Source organism: Fusarium vanettenii (assembly GCF_000151355.1).
Source record: "Fusarium vanettenii 77-13-4 chromosome 4 genomic scaffold NECHAsca_19_chr4_3_0, whole genome shotgun sequence".
Lineage (NCBI taxonomy): Eukaryota > Fungi > Ascomycota > Sordariomycetes > Hypocreales > Nectriaceae > Fusarium > Fusarium vanettenii.
Window position 1 is genome coordinate 318,732 of NW_003315866.1, and position 21,191 is coordinate 339,922.

Here is a 21,191-nt window from a genome sequence, read left to right on the forward strand (position 1 = left end):
AACCTCACTTTTTGTTTCTCTTCTACTTCAGATCGCGTCTCAGATATGGCCACGACAACGGCGCTCCCCCACTTCAGGGCCATCCGACAGGAGGCCCAGGTCATTACGCAGACTGTCGTCCTCCCGTCCACCACCTATACAACCTATGTCACGCTAGGTGTGGACGCTACGGACCGTCCCGTGGTCACATCCCATCACTCAAACCCAAATGGTCTCACGGATACTGAGATTGGCATCATTGTCGGCACCGTGGTCGGCGTCTTTATCCTCCTCATGATCGGCATACGCTGCTGTCTCCGTTCAGGACGGGTAAACGATATTCATTTCGTGCCGCCAGGTCGAAGGATGCCTCATAGCAAAAGATGCAGCTACGGGAGCTCATACATGGAGGATGGCTACTCGGAAGCCATGGGTGAAATCCGACGAGGCAAAACACCACGAGGTCAACCTCCACCACAACAATGGACTCAACCCATGCCTCAAACATACTGGACTCAACCAACTCAGGGATACTGGCCCCAGCAGGGACAGCAAGAGTACTACTACCCACCACCTCCTCCCAAGTCTCACGCAGGCAAGACACCCAAGAAGCGGAAGAGTCAGCCGGTACAAGGAGAAGGCCGCTGGGTGAGGACCATCCCCGTGCCCACCACCAACCTACAGTTCCCGCCACCGGTTATAGACAGGGAACAAGTCCCAGGAGGTCCCAAGATTCCGACCTACAGGGCGATTCCTATTGCCAATCCAAACAAGCCCCAGAATCCTCCACGGGTTGTTTGATCGAGGGCACGGCCTTTCAGGCTTTAGCAACAACACCAGGATGGGTTCAGATTGTATTATTGTGAGCGTTTCAGAATACGCATGGCATGGGAGTCTAACAGGGTTTGTTTTGGGGAGATAAAAGACGCGATCCGGTTTATTGGATGGCCTTTGCCTGCATTTTTTGAGGCCATCCAATAGATCACCCACAACATACCGGTTATACGAGTGAGCATGCTTAATGATTAATGATGCCAAGATTCAGAATGAGATAATGAGACATGATCAGATAGTATAATTTTCATATACACATAAATCTTGTATACACGTTAACTACCCCCTTACCAACCTCAACTCCAAACCCCACTACATGAACACATCACTCATGAAGTCTTAAACAACAATCTTTTCCTTGTGCGCGCAGCTATGAGACTTTCCTGCGATCCTCTTCTTCTCCTCCCACTTGGCAAACTTGGCAGCAACCTCCCTCTTGCTGGTGGGGTTGGTGCTGGTCTTGGATCGAGGGGGGACGCCGTCCAGGCTGAGGGCGAACTGAGCAGCTGCCCTGCCGGCAGTCTTGGCGTTGAGGGTGAGGGCACCCCAGTGGATGTTCTTGATGGTGTCACATGCGAGATGGTAGCAGGGGTCGGTCTCTGCGTCGGCGCCGGTGAAGAGGCCGGAGGATGGGATGCCGAGCTCGATGAAAGCGACGTAGTCGGAAGAGGTATCAAACTCCCTATTAAGTGTCAGTGGTATTCTATAGTCAAAATGAGGAGATACTCACTCCCACTCTGGCTTCTTGCCCTTCTTGCGCAGCCAGTTGGCCAGGATATCTCCACCAACCCTGTCGGCATCGGTGGTGGACTGAACCCAGTACCTGGGGTTGGGAGAACCAATCATATCGTAGTTGAAGTAGAATCGGATCTTGTCGGCATCGGCCTCAGAGAGTTGCTGTCCGTAGTAGAGAGATCCAACGAGACCGCTCCTGTCAAGGTGTTAGCATTATCGCAAGGTACAAGGAAGATTAAACTCACTCTTCGGCACCCCACCAAGCGAATCGGACCTTGTTCTTGTAGCCCTTATACTTGGTGAAGGACTTGGCAATCTCAAGGACAGCAGCAGTTCCGCTACCATCGTCGTTGATACCGGGACCTGCTTGCACGCTGTCGAGATGAGCACCCAGCATGACAACGTTGTTGGGGTCACCCTGCTTGGTCTCAGAGATGATGTTCCACGACTCTCGAGTCTCAGCAATAGAGTCCACCAAAAGAGTAACCTCCAGCGTCTCACCACCCTCAATACGCTCACGCCAGGCGGTACCGATCTCCAGAGGGATAACACCGACGGGGACAATCAGACCGAGGTTCTCGGCGCTGAGAGTAGCACTGCTGATGTTCTCGCCTGGGAGCTGATTGACGAGAATGACACCACGGGCACCGGCCTTCTTTGCCAGCTTGAGTTTGTCGGAAATAGCACAGGTGCCACGCTTGACGAGTGCAAGCTTGTTGGTGGCATCAATGCCCTCCCACTGATCCTCAAAGCATCCAGAACCACGCTCATCATCAATAGGAACGAGAACAAGAGGAGCAGTCACTCCATCGGGGGTAGGAGTGGCCGTGTTGTACATCAAGGTGATGACATAGACATCCTCGCCGTCAGGTCCCCGCACCCAGATATCTCGTGTCTGCTCAAAGGTGTGGTTGAAGGGCTGCACAAAAGTGTCGAGGTACTTTCCGTACTTGCCCTGGACCTGGTCGAGGATGTAGTCGAGAGAAGCCTTGTAGCCGGGAAGACCGAAAGCTCTGTTGCCGCCGTTCTTGGTGCCGATCTTGTCAAGGTCCTGAAGCGTCTTTCGAAGCCTAGCATGGTTAGGAACAATGTCTTTTCGCATTGGCTTGTGTAGCTTACTTTTGCTCCTTGATGTCACCCTCGACTTGGCTGGCAGTCAGCTTCTTGGCAGCAACATCGCTGAGAAGCAGAGCTCCGTAGAGCAGACCCGTGAGAAGCTTCATGATGACAATTGATGTCGAATCTCAAGTCGTCCTCAGCAGAGATCGCCTTGCAGTCTCTGGTGCAGCTTCAATGCAACGCGACTGCAGGACCCTTTTATAGCTCAAGACACCGACAGCTCAAATAACCTTGTAATTAACCTCAGACCATAGCTCAAGACATTTCAACTTACACAGCGCCATGATCGCCGTGCCAGATAGAGCGGATCATTCCCAGACAGGAAACTCCATGTAGCCCTTGGCCTATCGGCATCAGCAGCAGAAATGGCAGGTCGCAATGACCAAGGGTCTTGGCAACGGGTTGGCGCCGCTCCCCCCATGTCGTGGCGCGAGAGCACGAGCCCCTGATTCGCTAGACAATTGCAGGGTGCGACAGAGAGACGCGGGGCGGTGCGCAGAGGAGCTCCCCGAGATGGTAATCGTTTGTGTGCGGCGCTGCGATATCAAGGGGAGCGGTGATGGTGATAGGAGGGATGAGCTCCGGGGGAGGCGAGTGGGGAAGGCGAGGGAACTTTGTTAGAGGGAGAAGGCACTTTTGAAGGGCTTATCGTCATGAGATGAATGTTGTGGTTCAACATACGAGATGCATTGTATCATGGGAGGAGAGGTTGGGGTGATGACTGTTTGCTGAGAGATAGTGGTCATCAATTGGGGATGAGGGCAGAGAACAAGATTAAGGCAGGAAAGTCTGTGAAAAGTTGTCATGATAGAGTGTATTCGAATTGATGGCATCTTTTGCGATGTACGGAGTATAGTGCCTTCGTTGGAGCTCTAAGCAGTCTATCTCAATTGGAGGATTAACTGAACGTGGCGGCGGCCGCTGGCAGCATGATGGTCATGCGAACACCACCGGGGTTAAGTGAAGCTTAGCTCTGACTCTTCTTTGAAGGCATCTACTGACAATAATGTTGGATTTAAGAACATGCACCCATGATGAAAAAAGATGCCTCGGTGAAATACATCTGGTCCTTTTGATCTTCCTAGACGCTCTAGTTATGCTTTAGGGACGATATCCATCCATTCCATAGATGTCAACGCCTTCATCAGTAGGTACTATGACCTTAACCTACAGAAATATGGCTGACCGCCCGCAGACCGTTTTCAAAGCTTGAAAAACTACGTCAGCTTAGGCTAAGCTTATCGATATGATCGATACGTATCGGATTAGATTAGAGCATTGAACGGTCACCGGATTAGACGAATCTTTTCGGATTAGAATTTACTTGTCGGTTTAGAAATGACTGCTCGGATTAGAGTGGACTCTCGGTTTAGAGAAAGGTCACCGGATTCAAGAATGGCGACATCCAAGCTTCATCTGGCAGAAATGGCAAAGATCAAAGTCATTCCTCAGCCATAACTCGCGTTTATATGAGTTTCCCATCAAACAATTCCCAAATCATTCACAATCTATCATAAACAACCATGAGCTGAGCATCATGACAATCATCTTTCCCATGCTTCTTCACCGCCTACTCCTTTCGGCTCGGGGTCTCGGTATTGACTAATCCATTCACGGATAGTCTCGGCATTGGCGGGGTAGAGTTTTGCTAATTGTGCCGTGTCCCGCCACTTCGAATGTCTCTGATTTGATCGTGGTGGATCGTGCAAGACTCCGCCGTGGCGTGCTCGTCTTCTCGTATGAGAGAAGAGCTTTGAAAGCTTTCCTTCTCTTCTTTTTATTCTTCAGAGCTATACTCTACAGCTTAAACATCTACCAAGAACTCCTGCGAACATGGCGTCTCAGGTCCCCCACGTTCCTCCTCGCGCTGCCACCGTCCAGTCGGCCACCGAGCTCATCGGTAACACGCCTCTCGTACGACTGAACAAGATTCCCCAGTCTCTGGGTATCGAGTGCGATGTCTACGTCAAGCCTGAGCTGTTTAGCGCTGGCGGCAGCGTCAAGGACAGAATCGCCTTGAGGATGATTGAGGAGGCCGAGAAGAGTGGCCGTATCAAGCCCGGCGACACTCTGATCGAGCCTACCAGTGGAAACACGTAAGATTTCCCATGCTTACAACCATATCTTCGCAGTAACTAACCATTGCAGTGGTATTGGCCTCGCCCTCGTCGGTGCCATCAAGGGCTACAAGACCATCATTACCCTCCCCGAGAAGATGTCGGCCGAAAAGGTCTCGGTCCTCCGTGCCCTCGGCGCCACCATCATCCGTACCCCTACGCAGGCTGCTTGGGACGCCCCCGAGTCTCACATCGGCGTTGCCAAGCGCCTCGAGAAGGAGATCCCCAACGCCCACATTTTGGATCAGTACAGCAACAAGGATAACCCGCTCGCCCACGAGTTTGGCACCGCCGAGGAGATCTGGGAGCAGACCGCCGGCAAGATCAACGCCATTGTTGCTGGCGCCGGTACTGGTGGTACTATTACCGGTCTTGCGCGGGGTCTCAAGAAGCATAACAAGGACATCAAGGTTATTGCGGCGGATCCTCAGGGCAGTATTCTTGCTCTGCCCGAGCTTCTGAACGAGGAGCACGCCAACGAGTCTTACAAGGTGGAGGGTATCGGCTATGACTTTATTCCCGACGTTCTCGACCGCGAGATTGTTGATAAGTGGTACAAGACCGACGATCAGCAATCTTTCTACCTTGCCCGTAGACTCATTTCCGAGGAGGGTCTTCTCGTTGGTGGTAGCTCCGGTTCTGCTATGGCTGCCATGCTCCTCGCGGTCAAGGAGTTCGGTTTCAAGAAGGGTGATGTCGTGGTTGTCGTCCTCCCTGATAGTATCCGAAGCTACCTCTCTAAGTTTGCCGACGACGACTGGTTGGCAGCCAACAACCTGCTGCCCGTCAACGGAGTCGAGTCCCTTGCTGCTGGCACCCAAAAGTCTTCGGACCCCTACGAGGGCGAGACTATCGCCTCTCTCCGCCTCAAGCCCGTTACATCAGTTGGTGCTACGTCTCTGTGCTCCGAGGCCATCGAGACTATGCGCGACAAGGGCTTCGACCAGCTTCCTGTCCTCTCAGCCTCTGGAAACAAGCTAGTTGGTCTCGTGACCCTGGGTAACCTCCTGAGCTACATCTCTCGAGGTCGCGCCACTGCTCAGAGCCAGGTTAAGGACGTCATGTTCGACTTTGCCCGTCTCGACGAGATCGTCACCGACCCACGCGAGTTCGCCTCGCCCATCAACCCCGGAAAGCGGAGGCAGTTTGTCGAGATCACCAAGGACACCCCTCTGAGCACCCTCAGCAAATTCTTTGAGTGGAACAGCGCAGCCGTCGTGACCGAAAAGGCCGACGACTCCAAGTCCCTGTCCAAGCCCATTGCGGTGGTGACAAAGGTGGACCTCCTCACATGGATGGTCAACAAGAAGTTGTAAGAGGAGAAGGAGTGTGAGCCTCGCGAGAGGCCGGAACGAGTACTCATGTTTTCAACGACATTCACGTCTGGCGTTCCGGGATAGAGAAGCGTAGGAAATCTTTAAAGGCAGGCGATTTCGGTTTTTAGAACTGGGCATGGATCTTGGGACGGTAGACTCAACATCTACAATGGATGGCATCATGTGATGGGACCAGCTGCGTGAATTAAAAGACAAAGTCATTAATACAACTGATATCCCAACACGGTCTTTTTCATGATTGGTTTGGCTTCCCAAAGATTTACACCCTTTGGGCGATCCACCACCACCACTTGTCGGCGCCAGGGCCATCGCCAGAGACATTGCCGGGAAGGACCTCGACATCAATGTCGAACTCTTGAAGCTGGCTAAAGGTGAATTTGGAAGAACCGTACTCGCCCAGCCAAGAATCCTGCTCCTCGGAGCCAATGTCGTCGGTTCCAACTCCAGAGTCCAACAGTCCCTTACTTCGCGAGGCGCGGATTCTGGTCAACTCGGCCTCCAGGTTCGTCATGACGAGTGTCGATGGCAGAGCGGTGAAGAGATCCATCTTGTTGGCCGCAATCAGAACGGGGATAGACACCTTCGTCTTGGAGTTTGAAGTAGCGCGCTTCTGGAGGGTCAGAAGCACATCGTAGAGGTACGCCGCAGTGGGTGCCAGGACATCCTGCTCGCCAATGGCAGCAGCGTCCACCATGAAGACAACGGCCTTCAACTTTTCGGAACGGGTCAGCTTCTCCATGGCGACAAGGCGCAGCTTGCCATGGCCGGGGGTGTCGACGAGGAGGAACTTGGTATAAGTGCCATCGGTGGCTTCGTGGTTGCGGAACGAGTGCTTGGTAGCAGAGTCGGTAGAGGCGTTGAGCTCGACCGACTGCGGGACTTGTGAGGTGTGCGTCTCGGTGCTTGACGAGCCGCGCTCGAAGAGGGTCAAGAGAGAGGTCTTGCCGGCGTTGGAGGGGCCGATGAGGAGAACGGTCGGGGCGACGGTGTAGGTCTTTGAGGAGGACAGAATAACGTGGAGGATGATCGGGGCGAGGATGATGATGAGTGCGCCGATGATGATTGTTGGGGCCGAAGGCGTCATGATGGCCTCGACCACCTCGGTGAAGGTGGGCATTGTGAATGAGTGATGCGGCACCAGACGGGCGCCTGCGGTGATTTCGATTGTTGTGTAGTTGAAGAGTAGGCGGATAACTCAAAGGTATCCGAAATACATCCACAGCGTCAAAGCCGACGTCTGCGCATGCAATTGTTCAACAGCCAGGATGTGAAGCTGTGCGAACGATAATCTGGCCAACCCACCTCACCCACCGGCGAGCTCCTACACCGGACGCCACAATACGATACAGCCACTCACACAAACCCTACAGCCACAGCACGAGCCACATCCCCGAAAGCGGATAGGGGGAAATGGAGCAATCAGCCACAAGACCCTTGCAATCACGGCACCCCGTCACCGGCAAGTTTGAGGCGTGCCGCTAAGCCCCTTTGGGCAAGGCCAATGCTCAGCCGCGCTCGGCATCACGGCTTCAGTAATACGTAGTCCTTCTCCACGCGCCGCTGTCCAAAATTGGTCAGTTCGTTCGGGTCAGCATTGGCACTTTTTTCTTCCTCTCCCTCTTCATTATTTTCCCTGGTTGCGCGTGGGAAGTCTGATGATGTTTATGCTGTACGAATAATCGAGTATCCTCTTCTGTCCATTGTCTCTGTTTGATCTTTTGTCGAGTCCCGAGCATCCGTTGCTCCCCCTCAGTCGCGCGCCTCGAATCTACAGTCCCCCTGGCTATCATCATCATCCTTCGTCATGAGTAGCAGCAGCAGCACTTCTAGTGCGCCAACTGCGCCCATTCAGATGTCTTCCAAGTCGAATGTCGCCACGCCCAAGCTCAATAGCGAAGTCGAGATGGGCACCCTTCCCGGTGACGACAGCCAGAACCAGGCGGATGACATTATGCAGCTGGCCAGGATAGGAGACGTTCCGGCCATGGAGAAGTTGTTTGAGTCGGGCGAATACGATGCCACTTACAGCGATGACGAGGGAATCACACCCCTACACGTGAGTCGTCTGCTGCAGTTGGCGATGACGATGATGGCTGACCTCGAATCCAGTGGGCCGCAATTAACAACCAGTATGCGATGTGCAAATTCCTGATCGAACACGACGCCGAGATCAACAGGAAAGGAGGCGAGTCGGTAGCGACACCTCTTCAATGGGCTGCTCAGCGATGCCACTATTACACTGTCAACCTGCTCCTGCAGCACGGCGCAGACCCTCTCATCACCGACGCCCAGGGTTACAACACCCTTCACATTTCGACTTTTAACGGAAACGTCCTCCTCCTCGTGCTTCTTCTCCACCAGGGCATTCCCGTCGATGTCCTGGACACTTTCGGTCACACGGCGCTGATGTGGTCGGCTTATAAGGGATTTCCGCAATGTGTTGACCTCTTTCTCCGCTGGGGCGCCAGTGTTCACGCGACCGACGAGCAAGGCTTTACCGCTCTGCACTGGGCCTTGGTAAAGGGAAATCCGGGATGTATCCTTAAGCTCATCGAGTATGGCGCCGATCGATTCGCAAAGACCCAGACTGGCAAGACTCCTGCCGTGACAGCCAGCGAGCTCAATACGGAGGGCGCCTGGCACCGAGCGCTCCGGGAATGTGGATTCAACGAGGACGGCCATCCCGCGGTGCCGCCGTGGCCTGGCGCGAGCTATTTCTTGAAGGACAAGAGGGCGTTTGTCACCAGGTTCCTGTTCCTCTGGCCTTTTGTGCTTGTCTGGGGCATGCTCATGGCTGTAGCACATGCGCCGGTGTACATCGGTCTGCCCCTTGGCCTGGCTGTCGTGTATGGTATTCAATGGGTTGCGCAGCAGGTCTTGGAGTATGCACCTCCCGACATGCGACACTTTCACAAGACGGTATGTTACTTTGACTTGCCTTGTGATTCGTATCTAATCATCAATAGCCCTGGCTTACCGGCATCTTTGCTGCATCTCTGTTCTTGGTCGGAGTCAACTGGTTGACGACAGTTCTTTTTGCGACAACTCTGCGAGCAACCGAGGGTCACAGCCATCTGTTTCTTAACATCATCTTTGCCATCTCCTATGGCCTCACGGCGTATTTCTACGTCGCCAGCATGCGATACGACCCTGGCTTCGTGCCCAAGATGAACGGCATTGCGGAGCAAAAGGCTGTCATTGACGAGCTGCTCGCGCAGTGGAAGTACGACGAATCCAACTTTTGTGTTACGTGCATGATTCGAACACCTCTGCGAAGTAAGCACTGCCGCAGATGCCAGCGATGCGTTGCCAAGCACGACCAGTAAGTTACTGTCTTGTGAGACATTCGCAGTACAATACTGACTGATTTAGCCATTGCCCTTGGGTTTATAACTGCGTTGGTGTTAACAACCACCGGCATTTCTTCTTCTACCTCATCTCGCTGTCTCTTGGCATCCTTTCCTACGACTGGCTGCTGTATTATTGTAAGTTACTGTCTTGAGGTGTATCGTCAATCGCTTACAATGTGCAGATTTCGAGATTATCAGCACAAAGGCTTCGGACTCTTGCAATGTCCTTAGCCCTGGACTGTGCAAGTTCATCAACGCTGATTCTTACACTGCGCTCCTGGCTGTTTGGATCAGCCTTCAGCTCCTCTGGGTCACGATGCTTCTCTTCACCCAGTTCTTCCAGGTCTCGCGAGCCATGACGACTTACGAGAACATGTTTGGTGTTCAGGATGGCACTGCCATTACGGCCCTCACCTCGACCGGCGCGCCTCTCGACCCCAACCACCCATCTCTGTCCACATCAACTCCTGCGGCTCACTCTCACAAGCACAAGGGCGGTATGCTCAAGCAGTGGAGCCGTATCCTGGGAGTTGATCCCTTCATCGAGACCATCACTGGCCGAGGAGCAGTATCGACGAAGAACAAGCGCAAGAAGAAGAACCCTTACAGCAGAGGCTGCATCACCAACTGTAAGGACTTTTGGTGCGACCCCGCCCCCGTCTTTGGACAAAGGGAAACGGGAACTGCTGTTCTCGGCGGCGAAAAGATCGACTATACTGCCATGTACGAGAGTCCTACTTTGATGCAGTTGACGGGCCGACGAGAGCGTGGTGGCTACGAGGCGGTGGGCACCGAGGAGGTTTAAGATGAGATAGCCAGTCTTTTTTTGCATTCAGGTGTCACGGGGAATAGACGAGTGGTTGACGGGCTATGTTATGCGATCAATGAGACGGCCGGCAAATGACAAAAGGCAAAGAGTCGGTAAATAATGAAAGGCCTACCGGAGGGTGATGTATCACGAACGACTATACACCTGCGAGAGATTCTTGCGAGAGAGGGGAGCGTGTCTGGGTAGACTTTTCGGAGAGGAATGTATACTATGGGTTGGAGTGTGTAATATTAATACGGGGGATTTCTAGGGAATCGGTATTGTTGTAAAGAGATTGTTCAAGAAGATGTTGCGCTGAAAGTGGAGTGGACGCTGTCCATGGGTCTGCATGGTTCTCGTGAGCTACCCTGGAGTGAAGCCAACTTTGGAAGAGAAACGTTTGATGTACATTCAAGACTAGGTAGTGATAGGTCATGAGAGTGGCTGGAGACACGATTACTCGATGTACTCTGAATCCTGTTTTTTCTGGTTTTAGGCGAGATTGGCGATCCGAATTATGTACAATGGATCTGTATCATCCATAGCTCACCGAATGCATCATCAGGAGCGTCAAGCAACAAAGTAAGCACACCGTCACTTCCTTACCCTATTCCAAGAAGAAAATACTCATTCTTCCCGGCATTCAAGGTCGGCAACGGCGGAAATCCATTAGATGCACCAGTGTCATCTACATGAGGCGCCCAGCCTCTCTTTCACCAACAGTGACATCCTCTTGCTATGGTGGCTCACGGGATTGCTTTGTCGAGATACTGCACTCAACTGGATCTCAAAATCCTCATCCAAGGCATTGATGCTTCTTGCTTTTGCACTACGACATTAAAAATCCAATCGAGGTGTGATTTCCAATCGTGAGGAATGCCCGACACGTTACAATCATCCAAGCTGTTGGGGCTGAAATCCAGGGCAACGGCGCTTTCAGCGTTACATGGCATGGTGCGACGTGGCCGGTGTTTCTGGCAAAGGCAAGAGATATGTGACGGTGCAATGAGATGCGGTTTCTACAGAATGGATGGTAGATTCGTAGTGTGGAGGACAAGGGTGTCCCTGGGGAGAGGCGGCTATCTGAGAGTGGATTCTTGATGACGGCTTTGCTTTTAATGAATGCTGTCAGCAGGTCGGCAGTTGCCAAGGCAGAAAGGGTGACTGTCTCGAGTTGATGAAGGCTGTGCTATCAAGTCTGTTGGTTGAGTCTACTAGCCAAGAGTGTGTTATCTCGCATCAAAGCCACTCATGATAATTCGTTTCCGCGTTTTGCACTCGGACCAAGCGGCTCAAGCCAGGTTTCTACATGAACTCTGGCCGAGCGTACGTAAACGCGGCCCTAGAACCCCTGCTTGTCTTAAACACACGGACGTTGTCATCAATGACGGAATTGTTCAAGTTATCGGAATCTTTGACCGGTTTTTACAAGGCAAGGTCTTTTTTTCGCTAAGAAGCGATGACGGGCCGTTGTTTGATCGGCACTCGTTCCGCTCCGTGTTCAGACGAAAAAAAGACTTCCGAGATGGACTCGTGTAATGTGGATTGAACAAGCCCTCTGTGGACCAAGATCTGTAAGATTTGCATAACATTCCCCAGATGCATTCTCACTGCAAACTTGAACTTTTCCTTGATGGTGGAGAGACGTAAGAAGCATGCAACGAGGGTAAGAAAGAAGTAAAGGATATAATATGTAATATTTTCCCCTTGCAAGAGAAAGAAGAGGAGGCGATGCAAACTGTGCCTCCCCTAGATGGTACCTGCATAACTGCGGCTAGGCGTCCTCCGAGAGAGACCAGTAGGCATGCTTGCTTTTTCATCACGCTTTGTGGCTGCCTCGCTTCTTGATGGCCTGATTCTACGCTGGCCTCCGTTTTGGGGCTCCGTTTTTACATCCTCGAGACAAGAGGGAACTTTGACCCGGTCGGATCCGTACTCGGTAGAAACGGGTAACTAGCTTTGGTGGAGAATGGTTATAGGGCTAGAAGTTGAAATGTCTCGGTGTTAGTGGTGATAAGCGTGGTGTTGGTTGGTTTCACTTATGAAGCGGCAAACAATGACTCCTCTCCTCAGCTTCTCAGGCACGATATTTTGCCTCCCAGATGAGCATCTGACTAGATTTACCTGCAAGTACCAAAAACCATTCAGCTGGACAAGACAAAATTAGTTTATTCCTAGACAATGCCCGCTTCGAAGTGTGGAGAATGATCCAGGAACAAGGCACAAGCCACAGCCATTCGATGACCGAGACACTGCAGAAAGAGGCGACCTCGTGGCTGTAGGCCGTGATGTCGCGCATGTGTGAGAGCAATGTCTCAGAGGAAAACATGGGATTTTCTTCACAAGTCTAGACCAGGTGTGTGTCAATGCCTTGAGAGCAAGACAGGGATGTATTCGTCTCCATATTGAAAGCGTGGTGAAGAAAAAAAAAAAAGTCTGCCAAAAAAAGAAAAGAGGAAAAAGCAACCATCAACTTCTCTGGTTCTAATTTGCCGCGCCATTGACACAACTATTGCACGTCGCTTAAACGGATTCATCAGCGATTACAATTCATATCCGAAGAGGAAGTTGTTGGTTGTGAGTGTTGAGCTGTCACTTTACATGTAAATAAAGACACCGTAATCATGGTTGATGATTGTTAGTTGGGAGTCGTTTTACCTTGCGGCTCCGCAAGACTCATTCTCGGTTGTTCTCCTTTCGTCCCGGCTCACCCCGGATTCCGTTCTCGGCTTCAAAATCCCTTCCGTTTCTTTAGAGAAGAACTGTCAAAACGGCAAGTCACCCCATTTTCAATTGACTTTCTTCTTTCTAGCCCCCCTGGAAGCCATGCTCATCCATCTCCACACGAGATCTATCGGTGTGAGAAGACAAGCAGACACGAGAAAAGAAAGGAAATGAGGAGCACAAAACCACGCGTAGAAAAAGGAAAATGTCGAGTCCGATTGTCGAGTCATTGGATCAATAAGGTGTAAATTAGACAACCTCTACAACACAGGAATTTCCTATTTTGGCAGTGCGATGAACACTCTTGGTGGTTCGATGGGCGTTTTTCTTGAAAGTGTAACCTTGGTCGATCCTCCACACTGCCTCGGCTTTTGAGAGTCAAACAAAGTCTGATGTTACGGTAGATTTAGTCTGGGTGTGATTGATCGGAAAACAGGTTCTGGGAATGTAATCGTCTGTGCTTTTCGTCTCTTCCCCTGGTTCTTACATGGGGTTTGACATGATGGGCTCCAAATGATCGGAGGTGTAACCCTCTGGATGGACCTCACGATGTGTTTCTCATCGTAGACGAATGCCGTCACTTACACTGACCTCTCAACTCTTGCAAGTTATGCTCAACTCTTGCACAACTTTGAAGCGGGCTTTTCGTTTTCTACAGGGTCAAGGCAAGACGGGAAAACGCCTCAGCCGTCGACTCTGCAACGTCCTCACAGCAAGAGGGGCGATGAGGCCATGAATTTTTTTCTTCTTCCATGGGGTCTCTTCTTTTCTTTTTGCACACTCACACAAAGCCATGAAGCCGTCCATGTGAGAGGTGCAACTCCGTCCCCGTCACCTCCGTCCAATCCCCGGCGGAGCCCGGCCTACGGCGAGGAGCGGAGGCATGGACCGGGGTAGCTACCTTAGCCGTTGTAAGCAGACACCGTTGAAGACTTCTCTCTCTCCACATGTAACAAAGTGCGGGTCATGGAAGGGCCCGGGTTCCTGGCAGCTAACCTGCCAGGGGCCCAGACGCTCAAGAATGGATACTCTTAGGGACTCGCTCTAGAGTTTCTTTTTCTCAATGCTGGTTTGAGAGTGAGTGATCACTTTTGAGAATCAAAAGTCGAACCATTCTCCTCCTTCAGCCTTGGGATGGACCCCCGGACGACAACGGTCGTGTCCTGCGAGAATGGATCCCCCTCGATGAAGGACCCTGAAAGCACTCCAACAATGGGCGGGACCCGGAATGAGATGGATATAACTCTCTGAGTGTCCGCCATGCTCACTTTGCTACGGAGTCTTGGTTTCTGGTTCACGTCCATTCCTTGCTTTCCTCGAGTGGCCGTGACTCTTCAACTTCAAACCGTTGCAATATCTAACAATCCTTCACAATGGCGGCCATCACCTATGTCATGGACCCCCCCGAGGGCCAGGTTCGAAGCTTGACCAACCTCCCCAGCAGCGCGGGCGAGGTTGTCCCCGCGGGCGTCGCCACAACCATCATCGCCCTCATCGCTGTGTCGCTGCGCATCTTTACCAGGAAGTTTGTCGTCAAGAGTGTGTTGGGTGCTGATGACTGTTGGTACTATCCGGTCTGAAATGAGCAAGAGGGAGACTGACTTTACTGCTAGACCTGTGCCTTACTGGTCTCGCCTTCTCCTTTGTGTTCCTGGGTGTCACCTTGACTCGTATGTGTACATGTCATCCATCTATACACTCATCTCTAACACTTCTTTAGTCCTTAACCTCGGCGCTGGCAACCACCTCTGGGACATCTCCATGGCCGAGTATAGCCCCAAGTTCTGGCTCACAACCCTCGGAAGCACCCTCGTTTACGGATTCTGCATTGCCCTGGCCAAGCTCTCGGTCCTGGCTTTCTACCTTCGCATCTCCCCCGACAGAGTCATCCGTAGGGCCGTCCACATTCTTATCTGCCTTGTCTGCATCTACACCTTCTGCTTCATCCTTCTCAACATCTTCCGCTGCCGACCTATATCTGCCAACTGGGACCTCTCAGTCAAGGGTGACTGCATCGACAAGGAGATTCCCGTTCTCACTCTCGCTGTTGCCAACATCCTCATCGACATCTGCGTTCTTTGTCTTCCTATCCGCATCGTCATTCCTCTTCAGATCCCCACGCCCCAAAAGGTTTCTCTCGCTCTTCTCTTTGCGACTGGTGGATTGTGAGTCAACGTCCTATCCTATGTCATTTCTCTTACTTACAATATCTAGTGTCTGCATCGCTTCCATCAAGCGAACCGTCGTCACCTACCCTCTTTTGCATACTGTCGACTACACCTGGCACCTCCCCCAGCAACTCATCTGGAGCTTCATCGAGGTCAACGCCGGTCTCATCTGCGCCTCTGTCCCAGCCCTCAAGCCCTTCTGCATGCGCTACATTCCCTTCCTCATCCACTCCCGCCTCCGCTCCCAGGAAAAGTCTTCCAAGAACAGATATTCCCACAGCCAGGAGAAGCGCAAAAGCCGCCATCCCTACAGCAACTCGTACGAGCTCCCCAGCCGCGAGGAGTTTGGAAACGGCAGCAACCCTAGCCAGGACGAGGAGGCGCGTCTCTGGACCATGATGGGAGAGAAGAACAACGCTCTCGAGTCTGTCGACACCAAGCAGGACTCGGACAGCATGGAGACCTTGACTGAGCAACTGCCTGTGCAGCTGCCCGACCCTCCTGCCAAGCCTGAGCCTGCTCTAGTTGGCTTCACTACCAAGCGAAGCCAGAACGTTGGTGGCATCCAAGTCACCAAGGAGACCGTCATCACCTACGGTCCCTCATAAACAAACAACACAGAAAAAAACGACAAAATCAACAAAACCACAAATTTCGAGCATCGATGGATACTCTCTAAGCGACGCGCCGCTCAATTAGAGCATTTTCACAGCCCCGAGGATAGTAATGTCGGCATCGTCCCGACTCGAGACGACCACGGAGGAGAAACAGAAAACCAAAGAAGCCTTCACAGGCCTCGAATGGGAGGATAAAGGCGCTAGCTATTCAAGCCGATGGCAGCGCCAACAAAAACAGGGACAGCTGCCCCCTTTCTCGGGAGAGAGAAAGAGGAATGGTAGCGCCGTTTGTAAGACCACAAGGCTTCTTTCATGTTAGAACTTAGATAGAAACGGGGTGGAACCCCATTGAGATACCCTTTAGGATTGGGCTGTATATAGTAATTCTATTCAAATCACAAGATCATGACTTCTATACCATCCTTTCCCCTGAATATGAAAGTGTTCAATTTGGTCTCGACACTTGCTGTAGTGTCTCTTTTGACAATGATAACGAGAAAGTAGTGAGTGTTGATCAGAAGCTTGTCCCTTCGTCTCGTGCTTGATATCCATTACCGTTGGTAAACCTCTCCTCCCTGTCAACAACAGCCTTGGGAAGTCCAAAGCCAACACCGAAGAAGACAAAGATTGCCCACTTCCACCGGAACGGGTTAATAGCCACGCAAAAGACAAACCACCAGACAAGCTCCAGATAAGTAAAAAAATCGAAAGCGCCGGTCGGGCTGCTGATCTTGAGGGCCTTGGTCATGTCGATCCAGCGTTTCATCCAGAACGGACTTGGTCGGGCAAACGGATCCATGAGGAACATGAGGAGAATGCGGGTGTAAATGCCGATGTGCCAGTTGCCCACTGTGCCGATGGCATTGAGGTATGTGCAGTTGATGGCTGAGATGGAAGGGTGTGTGGGTGGGAAGGTCTGGAGATACCAGTTTGGTGGACCATACGGCTCTTGGAAGCAATCATCGGGGAGAAAAGAAAGAGAAGGACGCTTGAAACCGGTGGCCATGACGATGATGTCCGCCTCGACGAGCTCTTGATGACCAGGACCACCCTTGGGAACGCCTTGAGCACGTCTGTTGACCATGACTCCACGATCAACAAGCTCTTCGATATCGCAACGGATCCAATCAGCCTTGCCCTCACGGAGCTTATCCATAATTTCCGAGTTGACCATGGGCGTATCCATAAACAGCCCATTGCCCTTGGCAGGTGCAAGCTCCTCGAGATCTCGATAGAAGAACTTGCGGAGGAAGAACTCGGGGATGAAGGAGAGGAATGTCTCTTGGCCAAAGATGTTGAAGCTCAGAAGAGCGTCGACGACCATGTTTCGTGGGATAATCCATTTGTCGGAGCGGGAGAGGATGCTGACCTTGGCGGCTTCTTCGGCAAAGGCGAATTCGAGAGCTTCGACAGCCGAGGCGCCGCCGCCAATGATGGCGATCTTCTTGTCTTTGACGTCCTTGCTAGGAAGAGTTAGTTTGTGTATAGCATAAGGTATTGATAAACATACCCAGTCAATTCGCTCGAGTGATAGATTGGCCCGTGAAACTCGTCCATCCCAGTTATCTTGGGCATCTTGGGAGCACCACAAGTTCCGACAGCGGTGATGACGCCCCCAAAGCGCCCAAGAGAAGGATCGTTGACAATCCATCTGCCGTGATCGTCCTGATAGACTTGATCAATCTTGGTATTGAATCTGGTTCTTTCCTTGAGGCCGTAGCGCTCCCAGAGCTGTCGGACTTGACTGAGGATTTGCTGGCGGTCGGGATACCCTCGGTTCCATTGGACGGATGGATGGAAGCGGTACATTAACGAGTGGATTTGTAGACCAGACGTCTCATTGACTCTCTGCAAAAATCGTCAGTAAAAGTGGCAGCATTGTCAAAGGTGTAGTTTACGCTCCAAATACCTCCCACTTGATCCTTGGAACCAGCTTCAAAGATGACCACCTCAAAGCCATGACCGATACAATGAGCCGCAGCCGTAACACCCGTGATCCCAGCACCAATGACGGCAACCTTGGGCCGACCCTCTCTCGCGTTTTGACCCGGAGGCTTCGGCGAAAGAAGCTTATCCGTAAGCCATTGAAGAATCTGATAGAGAAAGATGAAAGGATGAAAGAGCGGATTGACCAGCCCCGAGTCTGAAGCCATGATGAACAATTGTCTGTAAGTTCAAACAGCCAGAAAAAATCAATTGGCTTTCTCGGCCTAATAAATATCTCGTTGATTAAAGAGTTCAAGCTATCATGTGAAATTGTAACTCTGAGACTCGCATGACGTCAATATTCACATGTTGAAAGTGGCCCCGCCATGACGAGTTGAGTTTCTATTGTTCTGCTGCCCGGGAAGCTCACGGACAACCACACAGACATGGCTGAAACGGGCCGTCATAGCAAGTAATCTCGACCATTCCAGGATTCTATTTGTTTACTCGTCCTCGATACTCTGACTTTTCAACTTCCTCATAAACCCCATCTTTGCAACGTGTTTTACCATTCATCAATCTCCACACCATCTTTACTCTCACCAATTGACACATCAAACGCGCTACAGGCAAAAATAATGGAGCATCCAGGTAAGAAGTTTCCCCGATGACCTCACTCGAGGGATAAGAAAGCTCACAGTTGGCCACAGTCAGAGAAATCGCCGGCGTGATAAAGGCTCTCACTCAGGGAAGTCCTGAAGTGCAAGAGTCGGCGCTTAGAGAGTACTTTTTGCCCAATGCCTCCTTCTCCCATCCGTACTGTCATGTGCCGTCCATCTCAAAGGGCACGATCCCTTTGGCTGGTGGTCTTGATTCTATTTGGTTGATACTTGGTATCTACCGGTGGTATCGCACTCTAAGTCCGCATATTGACATCAAGGTTGATTCAGCTGGTAAGTAGACACTGTCGCTCATAGCTGCACCTGCTAACATGTCTAGTCTTTGACCAAAAAAGCGGTCTTCTCTACGTCTCCCTTCGCCAAACATTTGCGGTCTGGTTCATACCGCTCTACAAAGCACCTGTACGACTGGTGTCGGTCCTCCAACTCACCCAACTGTCGCCCGACTCCTCAGAGGAAGACATCCCTGAAAAGCAGCCAACCACCAAGCGCAATGGCAAGCCTGGGAGCGTCAAGCCACGCCGGCAGAAGCCCAAGTACTTCATCGCAAGCCAAGAGGACCTGTATCCTGTCAACGACTGCATTCAATTCATCCTTCCAGGCCTTGGCCCCTTCCTTTGGACTCTATGGCAACTATACAGCACATGGCTATGCGTTGTGGCATCACTGATATTCCTACCGGTTTACTTTCTCCTCAACGGTACACCGTCGTCAAAGACAAAGAGAAAGACACCCAAGTTTTGATTCGGTGTATTGGACGGCGTTTTGGCAAGGTACACGACGGGATGTCTGATGACATGATTAACGACAGGGTCTGGAGGAATCTAGATATGATTTGTTGCTGGAGGAACGCGGGCGCTTCTGTTTCACGTATGATTGCGACGAGATGATTGTCTTTGAGCGGGCGTTTGTCTCACGTATGTAACTGGGTAAAATCTTCACTCGGAAATATCACCATGTGAATTTGAGGCTGAATTTCTTCGTACCCTTTTGAGTGAGTACCTGAAAGGCGTTACGCCTTCATTTTCGCCAGAGGAGGTGGCGTCGTAGTTGTTGGTGCGATGGGAGGTTAGATTAAGAGGTGATATCCGCATACCGTTGACGACGCCTCAAACACGGCTGAGGACCAACCGAGGAGACTTCTTTAGTTGCCGAGATAACAAAGCTAGTGTTAAAGGTCGTCAATTGGTCTATTCTGACCGATAACAACGTGGCTTTCAGAATGTTGAGGCGATGGCGTTCAGGTTGGCATCTGTGCCGTCGCATTGCCCTGTCGATCAGCTTGCTGGCAGGGCGACAATTGCTACCCTGAAAATTCTTTGCAAAGTCTGATTTGCGCCAAAGTTTGGGGCGCACAAACTTGTAAGCTGAAATATCTCGACGTCGTAGCTGAAGACCTGGATCCGTACGAGAGGAGCACGAACCCAGGGATGATTCCGCCTCTTTTCATGAGGGACTACCTAAAGAGGGATGAGGGATAAACAAGAGAACATAGAGCCGCTTAAAACCTGTGAACTACTTTATTAGTCTTATACATCAGGGACGTTTGGCCATGTCCAAGTTGGTCTCGAAGCACTCTCCCCCTACGCCATGCTGAGCCACTGGCGACCGCAAAGGCGTTGGATCTTTCCGATGGCGCACCGATGTTGACTTCTGACTTGGAAAGCCCCTCAGCCTTAGCTACTAGAAGCGTTCCACGGCCCCTGTGGCAAAACCATGGCGCCAGATGGGCATTGAAGGGGTGGTCTTGATACAAGTATGGCTTGTTATCAACCGATCCTGGAATAGGATACTACCTTTGGCTACCCGGGAAGACCAACTTATGTCACATTGGATGGGCTAAACAAGCCTATAATCCGCTGCCCGACCTTCCTCAAGAGTTGATGTGGCGGGTCACTGTCCCCGGTCACCTAACATCGACTCAACTTCAAAGGACTATGCCCATAGTCACCTTACGTCGTGTTACACTATCTGATATCCTGGTCAACGCACGGCAATGCGGCCCTGAAATGTGAGCCGACCATGTACTCGGTCGTCTCATTGCTTTGACCAGGTCTCGGCCAACGCACATATGAGGAGTACTGTCCCTTCGGCACGCGACAGCTAGACCGTGTAGACAGATTATCTTACTCTCGGATTCACATGTTGTTGCAGTTTTAACCGCCTTGACCTTCAAGCATGTGCGTCGCGAGAGGTCTCTGGCCATGCCTCCCATTCCTTTCAACGTCAATTTCTTGAAGCACATGCTAATAGCGAAGACAATAAGACAATAAGCTGTTTATGGCCCCACGCTTCTCTAGAGCCGTGTCGATACTCGCAGTCAAGTTCCCACGTTTGGGCGGGCAACTGCTCTGGTCATCCATCTTGAAGTATACGATGGCATGTAGCTTGTAGCCGAAGCGACACTTCTCGGTGCGCCGCCACTGGGTGATCCCTAGCTGGTCCTTGTGCTAGGTAGCCAATGCTGCCCAAGGCAATGTCAAGGCCGCTGTAGAAGCATGAGTTGTCAAGATTCACGTCCGTGCTGCTCTCCAACACCTTGGTAGAAGGCCTCAAAGGTACGGTCCAGGTCCGGTATCGCGAGCCTTAGCACTGTGGTTCCCTGCAAAGGCATCGGGTCTTAATAGTAATGGCCCGAGACTGTGGCTCCGTGTCACGACTTGACTTCAAGAGGAGGGGGATTCTGAACGCATTGGTGAACCCAGAAGGTAGCTTGAGAAGAGAACTCTCGCGAGTCTGGGATTCCATGGTGATGAATGCAAACAGGCGCACCAGTCCCATGCCACCAACATAGCCA

At 51.7% G+C, this 21,191-nt stretch overlaps 8 protein-coding genes across 8 annotated transcripts; 5 read left to right on the forward strand and 3 right to left on the reverse strand.

Moving 5' to 3' along the window:
• Positions 1-45: 45 nt before the first annotated feature.
• On the forward strand, positions 46-780 carry NECHADRAFT_79596 (uncharacterized protein; the record flags this gene model as incomplete). Its single annotated transcript, XM_003045437.1, has 1 exon — positions 46-780. The coding sequence occupies one exon, from the start codon at positions 46-48 to the stop codon at positions 778-780; it is 735 nt and encodes a 244-aa protein (XP_003045483.1).
• A 372-nt stretch (positions 781-1,152) lies between these two features.
• Positions 1,153-2,771, reverse strand: NECHADRAFT_93056 (uncharacterized protein; the record flags this gene model as incomplete). Its single annotated transcript, XM_003045571.1, has 4 exons — positions 1,153-1,495; positions 1,544-1,744; positions 1,794-2,618; positions 2,668-2,771. 4 exons carry the CDS (start codon positions 2,769-2,771, stop codon positions 1,153-1,155), a joined length of 1,473 nt encoding a protein of 490 aa, XP_003045617.1.
• Positions 2,772-4,500: 1,729 nt separating this feature from the next.
• NECHADRAFT_68815 (uncharacterized protein) lies at positions 4,501-6,343 on the forward strand (the record flags this gene model as incomplete). Its single annotated transcript, XM_003045438.1, has 2 exons — positions 4,501-4,763; positions 4,816-6,343. 2 exons carry the CDS (start codon positions 4,501-4,503, stop codon positions 6,098-6,100), a joined length of 1,548 nt encoding a protein of 515 aa, XP_003045484.1. The 3' UTR covers positions 6,101-6,343.
• Positions 6,344-6,380: 37 nt separating this feature from the next.
• On the reverse strand, positions 6,381-7,238 carry NECHADRAFT_39533 (uncharacterized protein; the record flags this gene model as incomplete). The annotated part of the gene is made up of 1 exon (XM_003045572.1): positions 6,381-7,238. The coding sequence occupies one exon, from the start codon at positions 7,236-7,238 to the stop codon at positions 6,381-6,383; it is 858 nt and encodes a 285-aa protein (XP_003045618.1).
• A 735-nt stretch (positions 7,239-7,973) lies between these two features.
• NECHADRAFT_39593 (uncharacterized protein) lies at positions 7,974-10,276 on the forward strand (the record flags this gene model as incomplete). The annotated part of the gene is made up of 5 exons (XM_003045439.1): positions 7,974-8,177; positions 8,231-9,040; positions 9,088-9,443; positions 9,494-9,606; positions 9,654-10,276. 5 exons carry the CDS (start codon positions 7,974-7,976, stop codon positions 10,274-10,276), a joined length of 2,106 nt encoding a protein of 701 aa, XP_003045485.1.
• Positions 10,277-14,376: 4,100 nt separating this feature from the next.
• On the forward strand, positions 14,377-15,779 carry NECHADRAFT_79601 (uncharacterized protein; the record flags this gene model as incomplete). Its single annotated transcript, XM_003045440.1, has 4 exons — positions 14,377-14,542; positions 14,617-14,673; positions 14,724-15,168; positions 15,218-15,779. The coding sequence occupies 4 exons, from the start codon at positions 14,377-14,379 to the stop codon at positions 15,777-15,779; spliced, it is 1,230 nt and encodes a 409-aa protein (XP_003045486.1).
• A 432-nt stretch (positions 15,780-16,211) lies between these two features.
• NECHADRAFT_100293 (uncharacterized protein) lies at positions 16,212-17,941 on the reverse strand (the record flags this gene model as incomplete). Its single annotated transcript, XM_003045573.1, has 3 exons — positions 16,212-17,251; positions 17,299-17,636; positions 17,687-17,941. 3 exons carry the CDS (start codon positions 17,939-17,941, stop codon positions 16,303-16,305), a joined length of 1,542 nt encoding a protein of 513 aa, XP_003045619.1. The 3' UTR covers positions 16,212-16,302.
• Positions 17,942-18,423: 482 nt separating this feature from the next.
• On the forward strand, positions 18,424-19,363 carry NECHADRAFT_60573 (uncharacterized protein; the record flags this gene model as incomplete). The annotated part of the gene is made up of 3 exons (XM_003045441.1): positions 18,424-18,667; positions 18,714-18,831; positions 18,904-19,363. Coding segments are annotated over 3 exons (597 nt in total), but the record flags the coding sequence as incomplete, so codon positions are not given.
• Between the last annotated feature and the right edge of the window lie 1,828 nt (positions 19,364-21,191).